Source organism: Mus caroli, unplaced genomic scaffold (genome assembly GCF_978045245.1).
Source record: "Mus caroli unplaced genomic scaffold, Mus_caroli_1 scaffold_2, whole genome shotgun sequence".
Classification (NCBI taxonomy): domain Eukaryota; kingdom Metazoa; phylum Chordata; class Mammalia; order Rodentia; family Muridae; genus Mus; species Mus caroli.
Genome location: NW_028227257.1, coordinates 35,881,540 through 35,898,060, shown reverse-complemented (window position 1 = coordinate 35,898,060; position 16,521 = coordinate 35,881,540). Strand labels below are relative to the sequence as shown.

General features: G+C 46.5%; 1 protein-coding gene across 4 annotated transcripts in view; it reads left to right on the top strand.

Moving 5' to 3' along the window:
* Banf2 (BANF family member 2) overlaps positions 1 to 14,046 on the top strand; it is a 38,391-nt gene extending 24,345 nt beyond the window's left edge. For 2 of the 4 annotated variants that reach the window (XM_021156254.2, XM_021156256.2), the window contains 3 exons: positions 2,400 to 2,520; positions 5,497 to 5,625; positions 13,841 to 14,046. In XM_021156254.2, the coding sequence (XP_021011913.1) occupies positions 5,500 to 5,625; positions 13,841 to 13,987 (273 nt within the window). In that variant the 5' untranslated portion in view covers positions 2,400 to 2,520; positions 5,497 to 5,499 and the 3' untranslated portion in view covers positions 13,988 to 14,046. Of the gene's footprint in view, positions 1 to 2,399; positions 2,521 to 3,436; positions 3,482 to 5,496; positions 5,626 to 13,840 lie in introns of all 4 variants that reach the window. The other 2 variants (XM_021156257.2, XM_021156258.3) reach the window with 2 other exon arrangements.
* Positions 14,047 to 16,521: the final 2,475 nt, after the last annotated feature.

Below are 16,521 nucleotides of genomic sequence, written 5' to 3'. Positions count from 1 at the left end.
AGTGAATCTACAGTTTAAGAGCGTTTGGATCAGGATTTCCTATTACTTATAGCCCAGGACCTGTAACTTTACCACTGTTGACAATTAGGGTTGAATACTTCTACCTTTAAAAGTAAATGTGTTTTTATATGTACAAAGCAGTTGTTTCATTATGACATTTGCACACACGTATACAACATACTTTGATCACATGCAACCCAAACACCTCCTCATTCCTTCTCCCCGAAGACCTCCTTGTCCCCTCTTCCCCTCTGGTTGTTCCTTTTCTCTTCTCAAATCGTCACCCCTCTGTCTTTCATTTTGTTTTGTTTTGTTTTTAAAATCTGATTTGACAGATTCTCAGATGCACCCAATGTTTTTCTGAGTCTGGCTTGTTTTGCTTAACAGGATGATTTCCAGTTGTGTCTATTTTCCCACAACAAACAACGGAATGACTGAATAAGGGAATAGAGCTCCATTGTGTGTACCCGCCACATTTTCTTTATGTACTCATCTGTGGATGGGTGTCCAAGCTGTGGCTGCTGTGACTAATGCCAGAGTAAGCATGGGTGTGCAGGTGCCTCTGTAGTATGCTGACTTAGACTCCTTCAGCTGTATGTCCAGGCGAGGTAGGTATATTTGGACTTTGTGGTAGTTCTATTTTTAGTTTTTGAGAAACTTTCCTAGTGGCTGTATTGATTACACTCCCATCAGCTCTGTGTAGTGGCTTAGGACCAAACAATTGATCATTATTAGCAATGACACAGAGGTCCCTACCCTTCCTGACGCTGCGACTCTTCGTACAGAACCCCAACCGTAAAATCATTTTCACTGCTACTTCATGACTATAATTTTGCTACTGTTATGGATTGTAATGTAAATATTTTTTGGAGGTAGAGGTTTGCCAAAGGGGTCACGACCCACAGGTTGAGAACCACTGTAATAATAGACCACTCTCACAGCATTTGTTGTCGTCTGGTAATAACACACCATTATTAAAACAATATGTATTTAGACAATGTCTAAAACTCTTCTCCCAGTCCAATGTAGCTTCAGAAAATCTGCCAAATTGCCTTTGCTACAGCATCTCAAGTCCTTAAGAGGTCTAGGAGATACTTTGTAGCAGACCAACAGTATCTCCTTTTAGCATGATCTCACCCACTTACCACTTATCTTTCCTTTCCTTTAGACTCCTCTGCATCATGTAAAATGAAAATCAAGTGCTTGTCAAAACCAGTAACAGCACCCTATCTGTTTCTTCATTCGTAAAGTGTGTGTGTGTGTGTGTGTATATGTGTGTGTGTGTTTGGGGGATGTCTTTAGAACAACACCTGAACCTGTAATATCTCTTCCCCCATCTCTCTGTCTCTCTGTCTCTCTCTCTCTCTCTGCTTGTGCACGCACATGCATGTGCATATCTGCACACACACACACACACACACACACACACACACACTTTCTTCTCTTCCCTAAAGGCTAGGTCTGGCTTATAGAGGAAAAGTGCCCATATGAGTTTCACTGGGGGTACCCTAAGGATTCTGAAGAGCCCCCTAGCTGCGGGAATCTCTTTCCTAGGACATTGCTTGCTTTCCTAGCACTCCTCAAAGCCCTCCTGCCATTCCCCACAAAGTCTACCCAAGCCTACCTCTCACCTGTCATTCCTTCTTCACCACTGTCCCACAGAATTCTAGATTGTGGGGACTGTCCTGAGCAAGTTTACTAGTGTCTGTGGACTCGCCCTCTAGAGTCAGTAACACATACACACACACACATACACACAGACACACAGACACACACACACACAGACACACACACACACACACACTGGCCTCCCATTTTGACCACCAAGAATTACTCCCCTGGAACCACTTCACTCAGGACTGAGATCCACTGAAGTTATCCTTTCCTTTTGATCCCTGCTGTGGGCCCTCCCTTGGACGAGTTTGCAGGTATTTCAAGAAGCTAAGCAGGTTCAGCTGTGGGAAAAACAAGCATGCCAATTGTTCCCTTCTTTGATGGGGCCGGTGCACTGATAACATTGCTGTAATTTCCATTTGTTCTTTGGAAGAGTGGGGGGAAGTTTATCTTAACAGATGGCTAAGATGGAAACGGGCTGGAATTTTCCCTGGGCAAAGTTAGTATGGCTCACAGAACTTCCAGGCTATTCCTTATCCAAAAATGGTGAGCCCAGCCTGGGCCACAGCAGACCACCAACTCCAACCATCACCTCAGAGGAGCATGGGTGCTGAGGAGTTCATCTGCGAATGCTGGCCCTGAGCTGGCTTTTGTTTTAGGGGAAGAGTACACAGAAGAAAAGAGTTAGAGCCCTCCATCTCATGGTTAGAGCTCACGCATCTACAGATCTGAGCAGCAGTGTCAGAGAACCCTCCATAGCCTCTCCTGTCATCTCTCTTCCCCAGGGTCTGCTGACAGACAGGACCCTCAAAAACCAGCTTTCAGATCCATCTTTTCTCCAAGGCATACACCAATACGAACAGGAGGATAAGAAGGCAAACAAGAGAAGATCTGCTTCGAAGAAAGGTCAGGAGGGCGGGGCAGGAGAATGGCTGAGCTAGATGCATCTGATCAGACATTTATGTTGTCCAGTGTCTACCTTGTGTCAGCCATGGTACCCTAAGCACCGGGGATGGGCTGCAGTAGGGAGAGACGGAGCCGCGAGGAGGCAATAGAAGCCCTTGGTTCCTCATGATCTACTGGGCATTTATGCAGTAAATGCTCCATTCCCCTATTATGATACTGGACAATCATCCCTTGTAACATGGTTAACATCCCAGTTTTTGACTCCTATCCAGGGAGCTCTGAATATATTCAGCCCAGAACTTCTGCTGTAGGGCCTTGTGTATGATAATATGGATTAGAGAATGCATTTGTTGAGGCTTTGCAGGAAAAAAGAACTCCATTTCCCTTTGGAGGAGGGAGTGTTGTTTGCAAAAAACCATGGCAGGCCCTGGGGCAGCCAGATTCTTTCTGAGAAGAACATAAGGTAAGAACTGAGCTGATAAACAAAAGAAGGCTGATCCAGATGTATCTGAACACATTTGAATTTTCGGATAATTAAATCTTGTGTGAGCCATTTAGAACTGGAGTTTCTGTCCCTCAAATCACAAGCTGAAAGAAAGGTTGCTAGCAAGAAAAGGATGCCACAGTGAACAAACCTCAAACTCGGGATTGGTTGAGAAGAGATGGTCGAGTCAGAGCAGCAAGGAAGACGGTGATCTTTGCTCGGCAAAAACAAAAAACAAACAAACAAACAAACAAACAAACAAAAACTGGTTATGCTGGGGCACAGACCTCACACGGATAGAGCAATGCGTACTCCCCAAACCCCTGATGCCGAGGCTCTAACCCAGGGCCTTGTGAATACAGGCAAGGTGCTCTACCATTTGCGTTAATATGGCTAGATTAAGAAGTATCTAAAGCCCATGTTTGTTTCCAGCAAAGATTGGCGTGTGAGACACTGACGCGGAGAGCCTGAACCTGAGTGAGTGTAAACAGCCTTAATCAAAATCTAGGGGCTTGGTGGAATAAAGCTGGACAAGAAGAAAGCGGTGGGGGGGGGGTATATATAATTCCTTTTTTTCCCTGAACAAGTGTGTCAAAATATGGTTTCGGAAATATTTCAATCCATCGAGGCACCAAAGGCATGATGGGAGTAGCCCATGGCAGAGGAGCACGCAGCAGGGATTCCTCACCTTGTGGCAGACTGGAAAGCAGAGAATTCGGGCCAGAGGCAGTGTGGGTATAACCTCTAAAGGCCCCTGCCCTCTTTGGCTTAGTTTCTTCTTAGCCAAAGCCCTTCGTCCTAAAGGCTCCCTGGCCTTCCGAATAGTACCCTGTCCCCCAAGCTGGGGACCAAGTGTTCAAAATAAGAGCTCCGGGGTGGGGGGGGGGGCTTTTCAGATTCAAACTATGACAAGTTCAGAGCTTGGGGAGTTTGTTGTTGTTTGTTTGGCGGGGGTGGGGGTGGGGGTGGGGTGGGTGGTTTCGTGTGTTTGTTTTAGCTTCTGGGAATCTATTCCAGGACCTTGTGACCATCAGGCAAAGTGTCTTACTGCTGAGAGCCACTCCCGGCCCCTGTGTGGAGAGGTTCGGGATATGAGCTACTACCGGCAGGCTTGATGAAGAAGTGCATGGATTGTACCATGTGCAGCCTCAGTCTGGACTTTGGCGTTTTATCTATCTGTCTGCTACCCATCACAGAGTTTGATAAAAGCTAAAATACAAGTATGACAAAAAAAAAATCATTATCAGGTGACTAAGAGAGGTCAGTTAGGCAAGAAAGCCTAAGCCCACCCCAACCCCACCCCCACCGCCAAACAAACAACAACAAACTCCCTAAGTTGTTTTTGGAAAGGTGTTTCCTTATGACATTTTTCTTTTAAACCTTTATATTTATCTTTATTGTGATGGTGTGTGTGTGTGTGTGTGTGTGTGTGCATGCGCATATGGAGGACCACTCTATGAAGTCTGTTCTCTACCCCTGCCTTCACATAATACTCTAGTTTCATTTCTGTTGTCGTGACAGACAAGCAAGAGGTGGGGGAAAGGATTTATTTCAGCTTACAGTTCCAGGTCACCATCATTGAGGGGACCCAAGCATCGAGTCACACTTCATCCATAGTCAAGAGCAGAGCGGAGAGGAAAGAATGTACGGAAGCTATCTGCCTGCTCAGCTAGCTTCCTCCTGTTTTATATAGTTTAGCAACCTTTGCCTACGGAACAGTGCTGCCCACAGTGGGCCAGGTCCTCCTACATCAACTATCAATACAGTCCCTCACAGACATCCATGCTCATCGGCTAATCTGATCAGGCAATCTCTCACTCAGGTTCTCTTGCCCGGTGAGTCTAAACTGTGGCAAGTTGACGTTTAAAACTTAACCATCACATATGGATTTAGAGCAGAAGTTCTCAACCTTGGGTTGTGACCCCTATAAGGGTCACATATCAGATATCTTGCATATCACATATTCATGTTATATTCATAACAGCAAAATTACAGTTAAGAAGCGGCAACAAAATAATTTTATGGCCACCACAGTGTGAGGAACTGTATCAAAGGGTCTCGGCATTAGGAAGGTTGAGGACCACTGGTTTAGAGGATTCAACTCAGGAAGTCAGGCTTGTGACCAGTGCCTTTACCCACTGAGTCATCTTATCAGCCCATCAGCTGTTTCTTAAGTGTGTTGGGTGAAAGAATCGGAAGAGAGCTTGAAACTGTTAGCATTGAGCTCACCTTCCGCTGCTGTGGGGTTGGTTTGATCTAACTCACCCATAGTCTTCATGCATTTCCTCCATCCATGTGTGAATGGAAGTGTAAAGGCCTGCAGCATGGGACAGTACACCTGGCATTTCAAAGTCCCCAGTCTATGCTGAATGACAGACTCCAGTCTGCCATCTGTTGCTCTCTATCCCTGGACCAAGAGACCTCCCCAATGTCTACTGTAGTATGAGCAATTAGACATTGTCTAATCCTTTCTCCACCCATGTCTGTTGCAGAAGATGGACGACATGTCGCCCAGGCTGAGAGCCTTTCTCTCTGAACCCATTGGAGAAAAGGATGTGGCCTGGGTGGATGGCATCAGCCGTGAACTTGCCATCAATTTGGTCACCAAAGGCTTCAACAAGGTGCGTTGTTTTTTTTTTTCTTCTCTGACTCCTCTTCCTAACCTGTCTTCCTCTCATCCTGCCAGATGGCAGCCCCTGCCATGTGTCCTAGTGACTGTCACTTGGCAGGGTGCTATGGACTTCACGGATGCTGGCCCCAGGTGCTTAGGGGCATCCAAGACGTGTATTGTAGATGATGGGTAAATAGGATTGAGTCTGTGCAGAGCAGCTGAGACTAACAGGACAGCTCAGTGTTTGCTAGAGCCAGGTCTGCTACTCAAGTCTGAGACAGAACTGTCAGGACAGGTGACTTATGTGCACTCTCACCTTAGTCAGTCAGGGCACCAGCATAACAATGGTGTGTTGAGAGCCAGCATCCTGGGATCTCCACCCTGGTGAGGAGATCAGAGTCATTCTAAGATGCATTCCCAACTCACCTTAGGGATAGCCAGTGGAATTGGAATGTCTACTGTCCATTGCTGTAACAAAATCTTCAATCTAGGGACTTTATAAGGAAAGAATTTCTTTCTTTCTTTCTTTCTTTCTTTCTTTCTTTCTTTCTTTCTTTCTTTCTTTCTTTCTTTCTTTCTTTCTTTCTCTTTTGTTTGTTTTTTTATTTTTTGAGACAGGGTTTCTCTGTATAGCCCTGGCTGTCCTGAAACTCACTCTGTAGACCAGGCTGGCCTTGAACTCAGAAATCTGCCTGCTTCTGCCTCCCAAGTGCTGGGATAAAAGGTATGCGCCACCACTGCCCTTCTTAGGAAAGGATTTCTACTTAGTTCATAGTTCTGGAGATTGAGCGTCCACTATAGGATGACATTATGTGTTTGGCCTCTGGAAGGACCCTCCCCACCACATAGAAGCATGACAGGATGGTGCCATGGGCAGGAGCTGGGATGAGGAGATCACATGGTGAAGTAGTAAGCCAGAGGACAGAGAAGGACCAGTCTGGTCTTTGTTTACTCATTTGTTTTGGTGCTGTGGATTGAACTCAGGGAGTTGCATTTGCTAAGCATATGCTCTGCCACAATCTACTCCCCAACCCCCAAGGCCCCATTCATGCCAGTTTTTGACAAATTGCCCTCTTTAAAACTAATCAGGGTCCCATGAGAACACAATTGTTCCCTTCCAAGGGCATTGGCCTTAATGACCAAGTTATCTTCCATTAAAGTAAGAAAAACATTTAGAGACCAGAAGCTGCTGTGTGCGCGCATGTGCACGCATGTGTGTGTGTGTGTGTGTGTGTGTGTGTCTGTCTGTCTGTCTGTCTGTCTGTCTGTCTGTCTGACATTGTATTTGTTTGTGCCCCAATCTAACATCTGGGCCATGGTTTCTGACTGACATAGTACATTGTGCCTGTTATTACATGTTGTGAATCTCACCCCAAGTGAATGTCCACTTGCTGGTAATGTTGAGAGAGTGGAGCTGCATGGCTGAGGGGATTTAATTCATACTTTCCTCCCCGATAAAGGGAAAGGACCAATCCCAAGCAGCTAGTGCAGGAGTCAAGTTTAACTAGGGGAGAATTTTTAAATTAATATCCTTTTCTTTAAAGAGATGATCATTCTCTTCCTTCTTTCCTTCCTCCCTTCCTTCCTTTCTTACTCTCTTCTTCCTCCTCCTCCTCTTCCTCCTCTAATTCTTCTTCTTTCTTTCTTTCTTTCTTTCTTTCTTTCTTTCTTTCTTTCTTTCTTTCTTTTTCTCCTCCTCTTCCTCCTCTTCCTCCTCTTCCTCCTCTTCCTCCTCTTCCTCCTCCTCCTTAGTTATTTTCTTCTGGTCATGAACACAAACCTAACACAAAGCAACTCAGGGAAGGAAAGGTTTCTTTTGGGTCACAGTTTAAAGTCACACAGTCATTACGGTGGAAGGCATGGTTCATGGCACTGCCAGGAAGCAGGAAAGGAGTCTGCCATTCTCATTTGGCTTTCTCCTTTGCCTGCTTTTATTCAGTCTGAACCTCCATCCATAGGATGGTGCCAGCCACATACAATGTGGGTCATCCTGCATTTGGTTAAGCTCTCTGAAAACAACTTCACAGAACTAGCCAATGAAAATGTTCTTCACTTCATGGGGGTATTCATTTTCTACCTACAGGGGACCCACAGGATACAGGAGAGGTATCTTTCAGGGCCTCATCCATTCTCTGTCTTTACCAGCCTCTGCTCAAGTGTGACCATCATTTTCTTCCTCTTCTCTCCCCAGGCTGAGTGCCCATCTTTGCCCTGAACAAACATTGCCTCAGGAGTCACACTTGTTCATGAAACACTCTTGCCATTTTCCCCAGGGGCCCTGGCTCTCTCAGTGCCTTTTGCACTGATAAATGCCTGGTGGGATGCGACTCCATGGCTGCCTTCACACCCTTGCCCAAGGCTCTTCACTCAGCCACCAGCTCCCTCCTGAGCCACCAGGCTACTGAAAGCACAGGGAACAAGGAATCACTGGTCTGCAAGGGGGCCCCCAACTCTCTCTCAGCTCTCTAGGGGTGAGGTATGAATAGCACAGACATCTTCCTGCCCACTAGTCCTTCTAATGCAGAGGTTCTCAACCTTCCTAAGGCTGCTACCCTTTAATACAGTTCCTCATGTTGTGGTGACCCCCTACCATAACATTATCTTTGTTGCTATTTCATAACTAATTTTGCTTCTGTTATAAATTATAATACAAAGATCTGCATTTTCCCATTGGTCTAGGCCTTCTCCCCTGCCCTGACACTGAGGTTCCAGCTCTTCAGCAGATGGCTGAGGTAAAGAAGGGGGCTGTGTGTGTCCTCCCACACTTCCCCAGAGCCTTGAAGACACCATGAACTGGTCTAGTCCTCATGGTTAAACCATGATTTTTAAAACTACTGATTCATAGGGTGCTGGAATGTGTGCCTGTAGTCTCAGTGCCCCAGGGTGATTGAGACAGGAGAGTTATTTCAGCTTATAGATCCAAAATCAGCCCAGGAAACACAGTGAGACCTGACTTCAAAAACAACAACAACAACAAAAAAATGTGGGCTGAAGGTAAAACATTTGCCATGTCTAAGTAGAGTCAATCCCCCAAATCATAACATAAAGCCTGACATGATAGCATGTCTATAACCCTAGCACTCCCACAGTGGCTGTGAGGCAGAAACAGGAGACTCCTGACTTTGACCTTTGACCTTGACACATGTGTGCTGTGGCACATAGGTTCCCAGTCTCTCTGTGTCTCTCTGTCTCTGTCTCTTTCTCTCTCTCTCTCTCTCTCTCTCTCTCTCTCTCTCTCTCTCTCTCTCTCACACACACACACACACACACACACACACATACATACACACTTACTTTTCTTTTTAAAGAAGAAAGCATTAACTGTTGATTCACCCGAGCCTTTTCAGGAACTCAGAAGCCAAAAATGTGTCTGGTCTTCCTGGTTCCTCTGCACCTGCTGTTCACTGGGGCAGCCAGCTTTGACCTGGGGACCAAAATGCAAAGCGGTAACCACTGGCCCTGTGCCTGCTAAGCCCTTGTCTGCGTGGACATGGGCTAAAAATATCAACCATGCCCCTTAATGTTAAAGCCTTCTCCTAAAAAAAGAATGTGAGGCATCTCGTAACATTTTTATTGATTACATACTGGAATAATATTTTGAAAATATGGGAGAAAATGAAGTATGTTATTGGAATGCCTTTCATCTTTTTTCTTCTCCCTTATTCCTGCTGTGGCCTCTAGAAGATTAAAATTATGTATGTGGTTGGCTCATTGACTGTTTCTCCAGGGCAGCATCAGTCAAAATATACCAGTGGCAGGAGAGCTGCTAGGCAGAACGGGATGAGATGAGTGGAAAAGTCACCGCGTGCACAGGGCCAGACTCGCCACGCCGCGGCTGGAGCTCTGTCTCCCTTCCCACTGCCACCCACACAGAAAGCCAGGCTGTAAGCTTAAGCCAGGAGCATCTGTGGATCTCCCTCTTCCAGTCTGAGATCCTGAAAATGGCCAGTCTCCTCCGGAAGTCACTGTTGTGATGTGACGAGAGGCTGCGCTCAGGACCAGGAGGCCCCAGGACTGTCAGTTGCTGCCTTCTTCATGTTCTCAGGTTCTCAATGCTGAGCCACCCAGAAACTTAGTTTCTCCCGTCCTTTCTGCTGACACTAGACCCCACCATCTGACCTGTGACTCCTACAAGGAACCAGACACTTAAGTTTGGAGGTTATTCTGCATAGTGTTGTGAGATAAATATAAAGCAATGATAGATTTTTTTAAATAAATGAATACTGTAATAATATGAGCATATCTTAGAAGCATAGAGAAAAGAGAGGAGAGCCAGAACCTGCTGTTGGTTGTGCACTCACACTGAGAACTCCGTGCTTTAAGCCTGGTGTGACTGAGAAACACTGGGTTGCCACTGGACTTCTCTTCCAAAGACCACAGCTTGCTGAGAGGAAACCAGAAAAGTCATATAGTCACAATAGTGTCTTACAACAATGGGGGTGGTGCCCTCTGTACTGGGGTTTGGGGGCTGCTAATCAAAAGCAAGGGGAAGTGCTGGAAGCTTGATAATAAGAGAAGCCACAACAGCTCCTCTCTGTCTGATAAGGCAAGGTACCATGATGAAAGTTTAACATTTTACAAAGTGCAGACTAGGGCCATCTACCTAGTTGGAAGGGCCCAATGCCGAATGACATTTTGTTTAACCATGTTACTGCGTTTCACTTCCCAGCCTTTTGGCTAGGGTCAAGTGTAAGTAAATGTACTAAGTCAATGGCAGTAGAGTATTGAAAGGAGTCCATAGCTGCTTTCCCCAGGCAGAGCCCCAGGCAACTAGGTGGATCAGCCCCTGGTGCAGATTCAAATTGCTGCAGTTTAAGAAGGACACTGGTCATGAGAGACTAGTTCATTCAACTTGAAGACGACCCTGGCAGAGTTTCCCTGTGTGGACTTGGAGTTGGGACAAGTCTGCCCTTAAGCCACCATCTGTTACTACAGGAAGAAATGTACATCTCAGGCTTTGGCATGGCCACTGGCCAGGGTAATGAGTAGAAACTCCTGCTTGGGGTGTTTCTCTACTACCCCCCTGGCCTCAGGGTTTCTGATTAGGGATTCATTTTCTGGACTTAGTGAGGAAACTAAGACAGCATTGGGCAAGGCCAAGATGAAAGCCATGAACCCCCCTCCCCTCCGGGAGCAATGTAAAGCCCTCGAGGGTAAAGTAAGAAGGCAGGCCATCTCTGTGCTCTCTGGAAGATGCCAGTGTGGGACTCCAGGGAAAGCCCAGAAGGATGGAGGGTCAGATTGCATCTTGGCTCAGAGACCCATCTCCCTGCCACGTTCCTGGAAAGCTTGTCTGTGTCCTGCCTGCCATGCATTCTTGGGCTTCCTAGTTGTTCTGCTGTGAGGGCTGCAGAGGCTCTGATTACCACACCAGCTGATGCCGTGGCCAGCCTCAGAAACAGGCAGAGGATTCCTTCACCTCCAGACCAGACTACAGATGGCTAGAATATGGACAAGCAGGGTGGGCAGAGGTAGGAGTGCCAACCTCTCCAATGTCCCTTGTTTGGGACACCATTTCAACTCTAGATTCTAAAGAATGGGGTGGGCAAGGCATCCATGAGAATCAGATGGATTGAATGAATATATCTCAGGTGTCTACAGCATTGAGTGCTCTGCCAAAGTGCTTGGAAGTATCACTTGCTATGTGTCAATTTTTCCTCCTGGTGTTGAGGACCAAATCAAAAACTTTGTGCTTTCTAGAAGAGAACTCTACTACCGAGCTAAATCCCCAAGCCCTGCAACTGCTTACTGAAATCATTGGTGTCTCTTCTCCCGTGAAGCTCTGGGTTTTCCTGCTGTCCTCACCTGAGCTCCTCCACAACTGTCACTCTGGCCTCAGGGAACACTCAGTGGATAACGATGCTTTCAAAGCCTGATTTAAAACCATCTCCGCAAAATTCACCAGTGAAAATAGGAGGGCGTTGATTACAAATGAGATCATGTTAGACACTGGATTTTGTTTTTATTTTTTAATACAGTTGTACACTACAAGTAAAATCACTACAAGTACATAGCTTCTTTCTCCTTTCAACAACTAGACAATATCTAAAAATAAGCCCTGAGGTGTGTGTGTGTGTGTGTGTGTGTGTGTGTGTGTGTGTGTGTGATAGCTCTGTGGTAGAGCCCTTGCTTAGTTTGTGCAAAGCCCTGGGTTTATCCTGCTCCACAACAAATAAATAAAATAAAACCTACAAACTCCAATGCTGCAGCACCTTTTGTGACTAGGGTTCAGCTTAGAGATATAGACATAGACATAGACATAGACATAGACATAGACATAGACATAGACATAGACATAGACATAGACATAGACATAGACATAGACATAGATATAGATATACACCAGGCTAGAGAGCCCCTAAACCATGCCCCCAGAGGCACATGTACACTGTGACCTGAAATCTAGCCTCTGCCATGTATGCCTTCATGGTCCTGTTGTCTTCTTGATCATAACAGCCTGATGTTGTGAGATCTGTGGAGGAGCAGACAGAAAACTCAAAACAGCAAAATTTCTATAGAACCCGGAATCGAGAGGCACTTAATATATATGCCCTTCAATGGGGTTTACATATTTTCGTTGTGCGTGTGTATGTGTGTGTTCTATGCACATAAGTGCACACACAGTGGCTGGAGTGCAATGTCAGCGCCATGCTCTATCATCCTGTCCTACTTTCTTGAAACAGTCTTCACTGGATCTGTAGGTAGGCAGTTGGCCAGCAAGCTCCAGCGAGCTCTGATCCCACAATGCTGGCGTTAGGGGTACATGCATGACCACAGCCAACTTTTTATGTGGATACTGGGGACTTAAACTCAGGTTCTTGTGAGGGCACAGAAAATGTTCTTATTCACTGAGCCATCTCTCTAGTCTCTAATTTTTTTTTTTTTTTGTAAATTAATTGTTCAAAGTAACGGCATCTGCAGTGACGTTTCCGTACATCCGTGCCATTACTTTGTTCATTTTTTTTTTTAGCACACAGACATCCTTGGGAACATTATTATCAGGAGTTTCCAGAGAAACAGGACAGGAGATTATATATAATTATTAGAGGAGATTTGTTTATTATTTATTTTCACACAATTAGAGGCTCCACCTTGGCTGTCTACTGACTGGAAAGACAAGGAAATTGGTAGCTTGCTGCTCTGTCTGAGAGCTGAAACGCTCATTCAGAAAGGGAGTGGAGGTGGGGTGGGGGTAGAGGTGGGGGTGGGCAGTGATGCAGTTTCAGTCTGAGGCTGGAAAACAAGGGCCAAGGTTTAGCAGGATTTATGTCTGTCTGTGCTGTTCCCACGGGCACAACTCTCCGAGGCATAGGTGTCTTCCCTTGTCTTCCCATTTAAGACACACTCCTGTACAAGTGGACAGCCCAGGGCAGGGCAGTGCTGGGCTGTGGGTTTTGTGAATTCTCCTTTCTGCTGAGTTACTGAGAACACATAGGTAGTTTGTAAATGGATGCTAACATGTCCTTCGCCTGCCAGCCACACCTGCCGTGGTTCTCAGGTGAGATCCTCACAATGGCTTCTTTCTGGGAAACTGGTACTGGCATCATCCAGGGATTGAAGACAGAAATGTTTTTAAATGTCCTGCAGTGGATAGGACAGTCCCCGTGATGCAGAATCAGCCACCATGCTAGTAGTGCTGAGAGAGCAGTGGGCCAAGGTGCTACGCTCTAGTTTAGCTTTGTGCATAATTTGGAGAAGGAACGTCTTGGACTGCAGATGTAGCTCAGGGATAGAGTGCTTGCCTAGCATGTGCAAGGCGCTGGGTTTAGTCCACAGTGTGCACATATACACACCACCACTACCACCAAAGGGAAAAGGAAAAGGAAACATTAAATAGCAGACCTAAAAGGAGTTCAGGGTACGCTAGTCACCCATCCCCTGTCCCCCTCAACACATGCTGGAAGCCCACTAGAAATGGGGATTCTTGAGCTCTACCCGAATTTGAGACACTGAGTCAGGAAGTTCCCTTTCATAAGATCCCAGGAAATGTCTTCAAGTTTGAGGACAAGGCCTAATTGTCACTGCAAGATGACAGTCCCTAGACCAGAGGGACTGGCCTCTGAGAGAGACCTGTGATTAACCTGACCTCACCTTTCCCCTGGGCCGTGTCATGGACTGGCCGTCTCCCTCCTGTCTGACCCACACCCTAACCTTTGGCTGTCCCCTGAGTAGGGATGGTGCCATTCTGACAACCCTGTCTTCCGCCCTCCTGCCCCTCTTCCCAGGCCTATGTCCTGCTGGGACAGTTTCTTCTGATGCACAAGAATGAAGCAGAGTTCCAGAGGTGGATCATCTGCTGCTGTGGAGCTACGGAGTGTGAGGCCCGCCAGAGCTCCACCTGCCTGAAGGAGTGGTGCTCCTGTTTCCTGTAGATACCTCTGGCCTGGCAGCTCTACCTCAGATAAAGGCTACCCATGCTACCTACAGACAACCTCCAAGTTGTTACTTGTGTCCTTAATTTATTTAGTGTGTGTGTGTATCAGTATGTATGTGTGTATATGTGTGTGTGTATCAGTATGTATGTGTGTTTGCATGTGCATGTGTGTGATATACACACACATATGTGTATGCGTCTGATGTATACAGGTGTTGGGGAAGGGTTGCTGATTAATACCAGAAGTTGACCTAGTTGTCTCTCTGATTTTTTTTCCAGCTTATATTTTGAGATAAGGTCTATCAATGAACTTGGAACACACCAATTAGGCAAGACTAGCTGGCCATCCAGTATCAGGAATCTGCTTGTCTCTAGACATGTGCCACCAGACCCAGATTTTGTTTGATCTGGGTGCTAGGGATTCAAACTCTGGTCACTGTATTAGTGTGCCACTTTCCTGATGCATCTCTGCAGTATTTACAATACATGTGAGCACTCGCATGTGCACACACATACACAATTTATGTGTGTGTTTTTCACTGTATCAGTGTGCCACTTTCCTGATGCATCTCTGCCATAGCTTCTTCTAGGACTAGGATGGAGGATCCACTCCCAGAGAGTCTGCTGCACGAGGCTGCTGGCTGAAGGCCTCATTTACTCACGGGACTGCTGGGGCTGGGGCTGGGGCTGGGGCTGGGGTGGGGTGGGGTGGGGTGAGAGGTAGACAGAAAGAGAACACAGAGACAGAATGTCACCCTGCTTCCTGTGACCTAGTCTCTGACTCATGCTACATCCCATGCCTGATTTCATATTCTACTTTTTAGAAGCAAGTCATTAAGTATCCTAGGAACAAGAATCCCTCCTTGAAACAGCAGAAAATGCCGATATGTTTTAAGGTTTTCGCTGTTGGGGTTTTTGGTTCTGTTTTATTTATTAGATATTTTCTTTATTTACATTTCAAATGTTATCCCCTTTCCTCGTTTCCCCTCCGAAAACCCCCTATCTTACCCCCCTCCTCCTACACACCAACCCACCCACTCCCACTTCCCTGTCCTGGCATTCCCCTATACTGGGGCATAGAACCTTCACAGGACCAAGGGCCTCTCCTCCCATTGATGTCCAACAAGGTCATCCTCTGCTACATATGCAGCTAGAGCCATGAGTCCCACCATTTGGGTTTTTTTTTTTTTGATTGGTGGTTTAGTCCACCAATCAAAGGAGCTCTGGGGGGTACTGGTTAGTTCATATTGTTGTTCCTCCTATGGGGCTGCAAACCCCTTCAGCTCCTTGGGTACTTTCTCTAGCTCCATCATTGGAGACCCTGTGCTCAGTCCAATGGTAGGCTGTGAACATCCACTTCTGTATTTGTCAGGTACTGGCAGAGCCTCTCGGGAGACAGCTTTATCAGGTTATTTAGTTTTTTTGAGACAGGATTTCTCTGTGTAGTCTTGGCTGTCCTGGAACTAGCTCTGTAGATCAGGCTAGCCTCAAACTCACAGAGATCTGCCTGTCTCTGCCTCCTGAGTGCTGGAATTAAAGGCCAAAAGTGTTGGGATTAAAGCTATATCCTGTAAATAATTTGTTAGCGATTGTGATGGGGTACTTGTGAACCACAGCTTTCGTCCCACTACACCATCTGTGAATTCTCAAATCAGGATGCCATGTCAGCTCTATCCTAGGATGAGAACAGAGCAGCAGGCAGGATGGCCACATAGTAGGAGTGAGTCCTGCTGTCTTTCGACACTGGGTTCTTGGGGTTGTTGCTGGAACTCTTCCTAGGAGACACGAGCACTGTCTACTCCCTTGGGCAGGTCATCAATGACAGAGCAATGTTACACTGCAACACACCTAAAGTAGCCAAAGCCACACGCCAAGTCCATCCTGGACAGCTAATGAGTGTCCTGAACTGGCTTCCAGAAGTATGGGTGCAGGGTTGCTTGTAGGAGGGTAAGTGACCCTGGCATAAGTGATGACTCCCCTCATAGCTGCCTAGATGGTTTCACTATTTCTATTAACCCTCAACACTCAAGGTACTCTCGCACTTCCCAAGACCTTGTACAGCTGGGGCAGAATACCATACAGCTAGGTCACAGGTGAGGGAGAAAATGGCTGGAACCTCAGGCGAGGGACTAATGTCGCTCACCACCTCAGACCTTGCTGAGGGTGTAAGTAGTCACAGACTCTCAGATTAAGACGGTGATGGAGTCCCTGGAGAATGAACTGCTTATCCACAGAAGTTCCTGTTTTTTCAGTACTGTGGGAATCAAACAGGAAGATAGGACACGCTGGCTGTGGAGGACAATGGAGGTGTTCGAAAGATTCAATGGTACAAACAATATAGAAGATGGATGGATGGTGGATGGGTGGATGGGTGGGTAGATGGATGGATGGGAGGGTGGGTGGGTGAATGGATGGATGGGTGGATAGGTGGATGGATGGATGGATGGATGGATGGATGGATGGATGGATGGATGAATGGGTGGATGGGTGGGTGGATGGATGGTGGGTGGGTCTTGTGTATTCTGACTATCT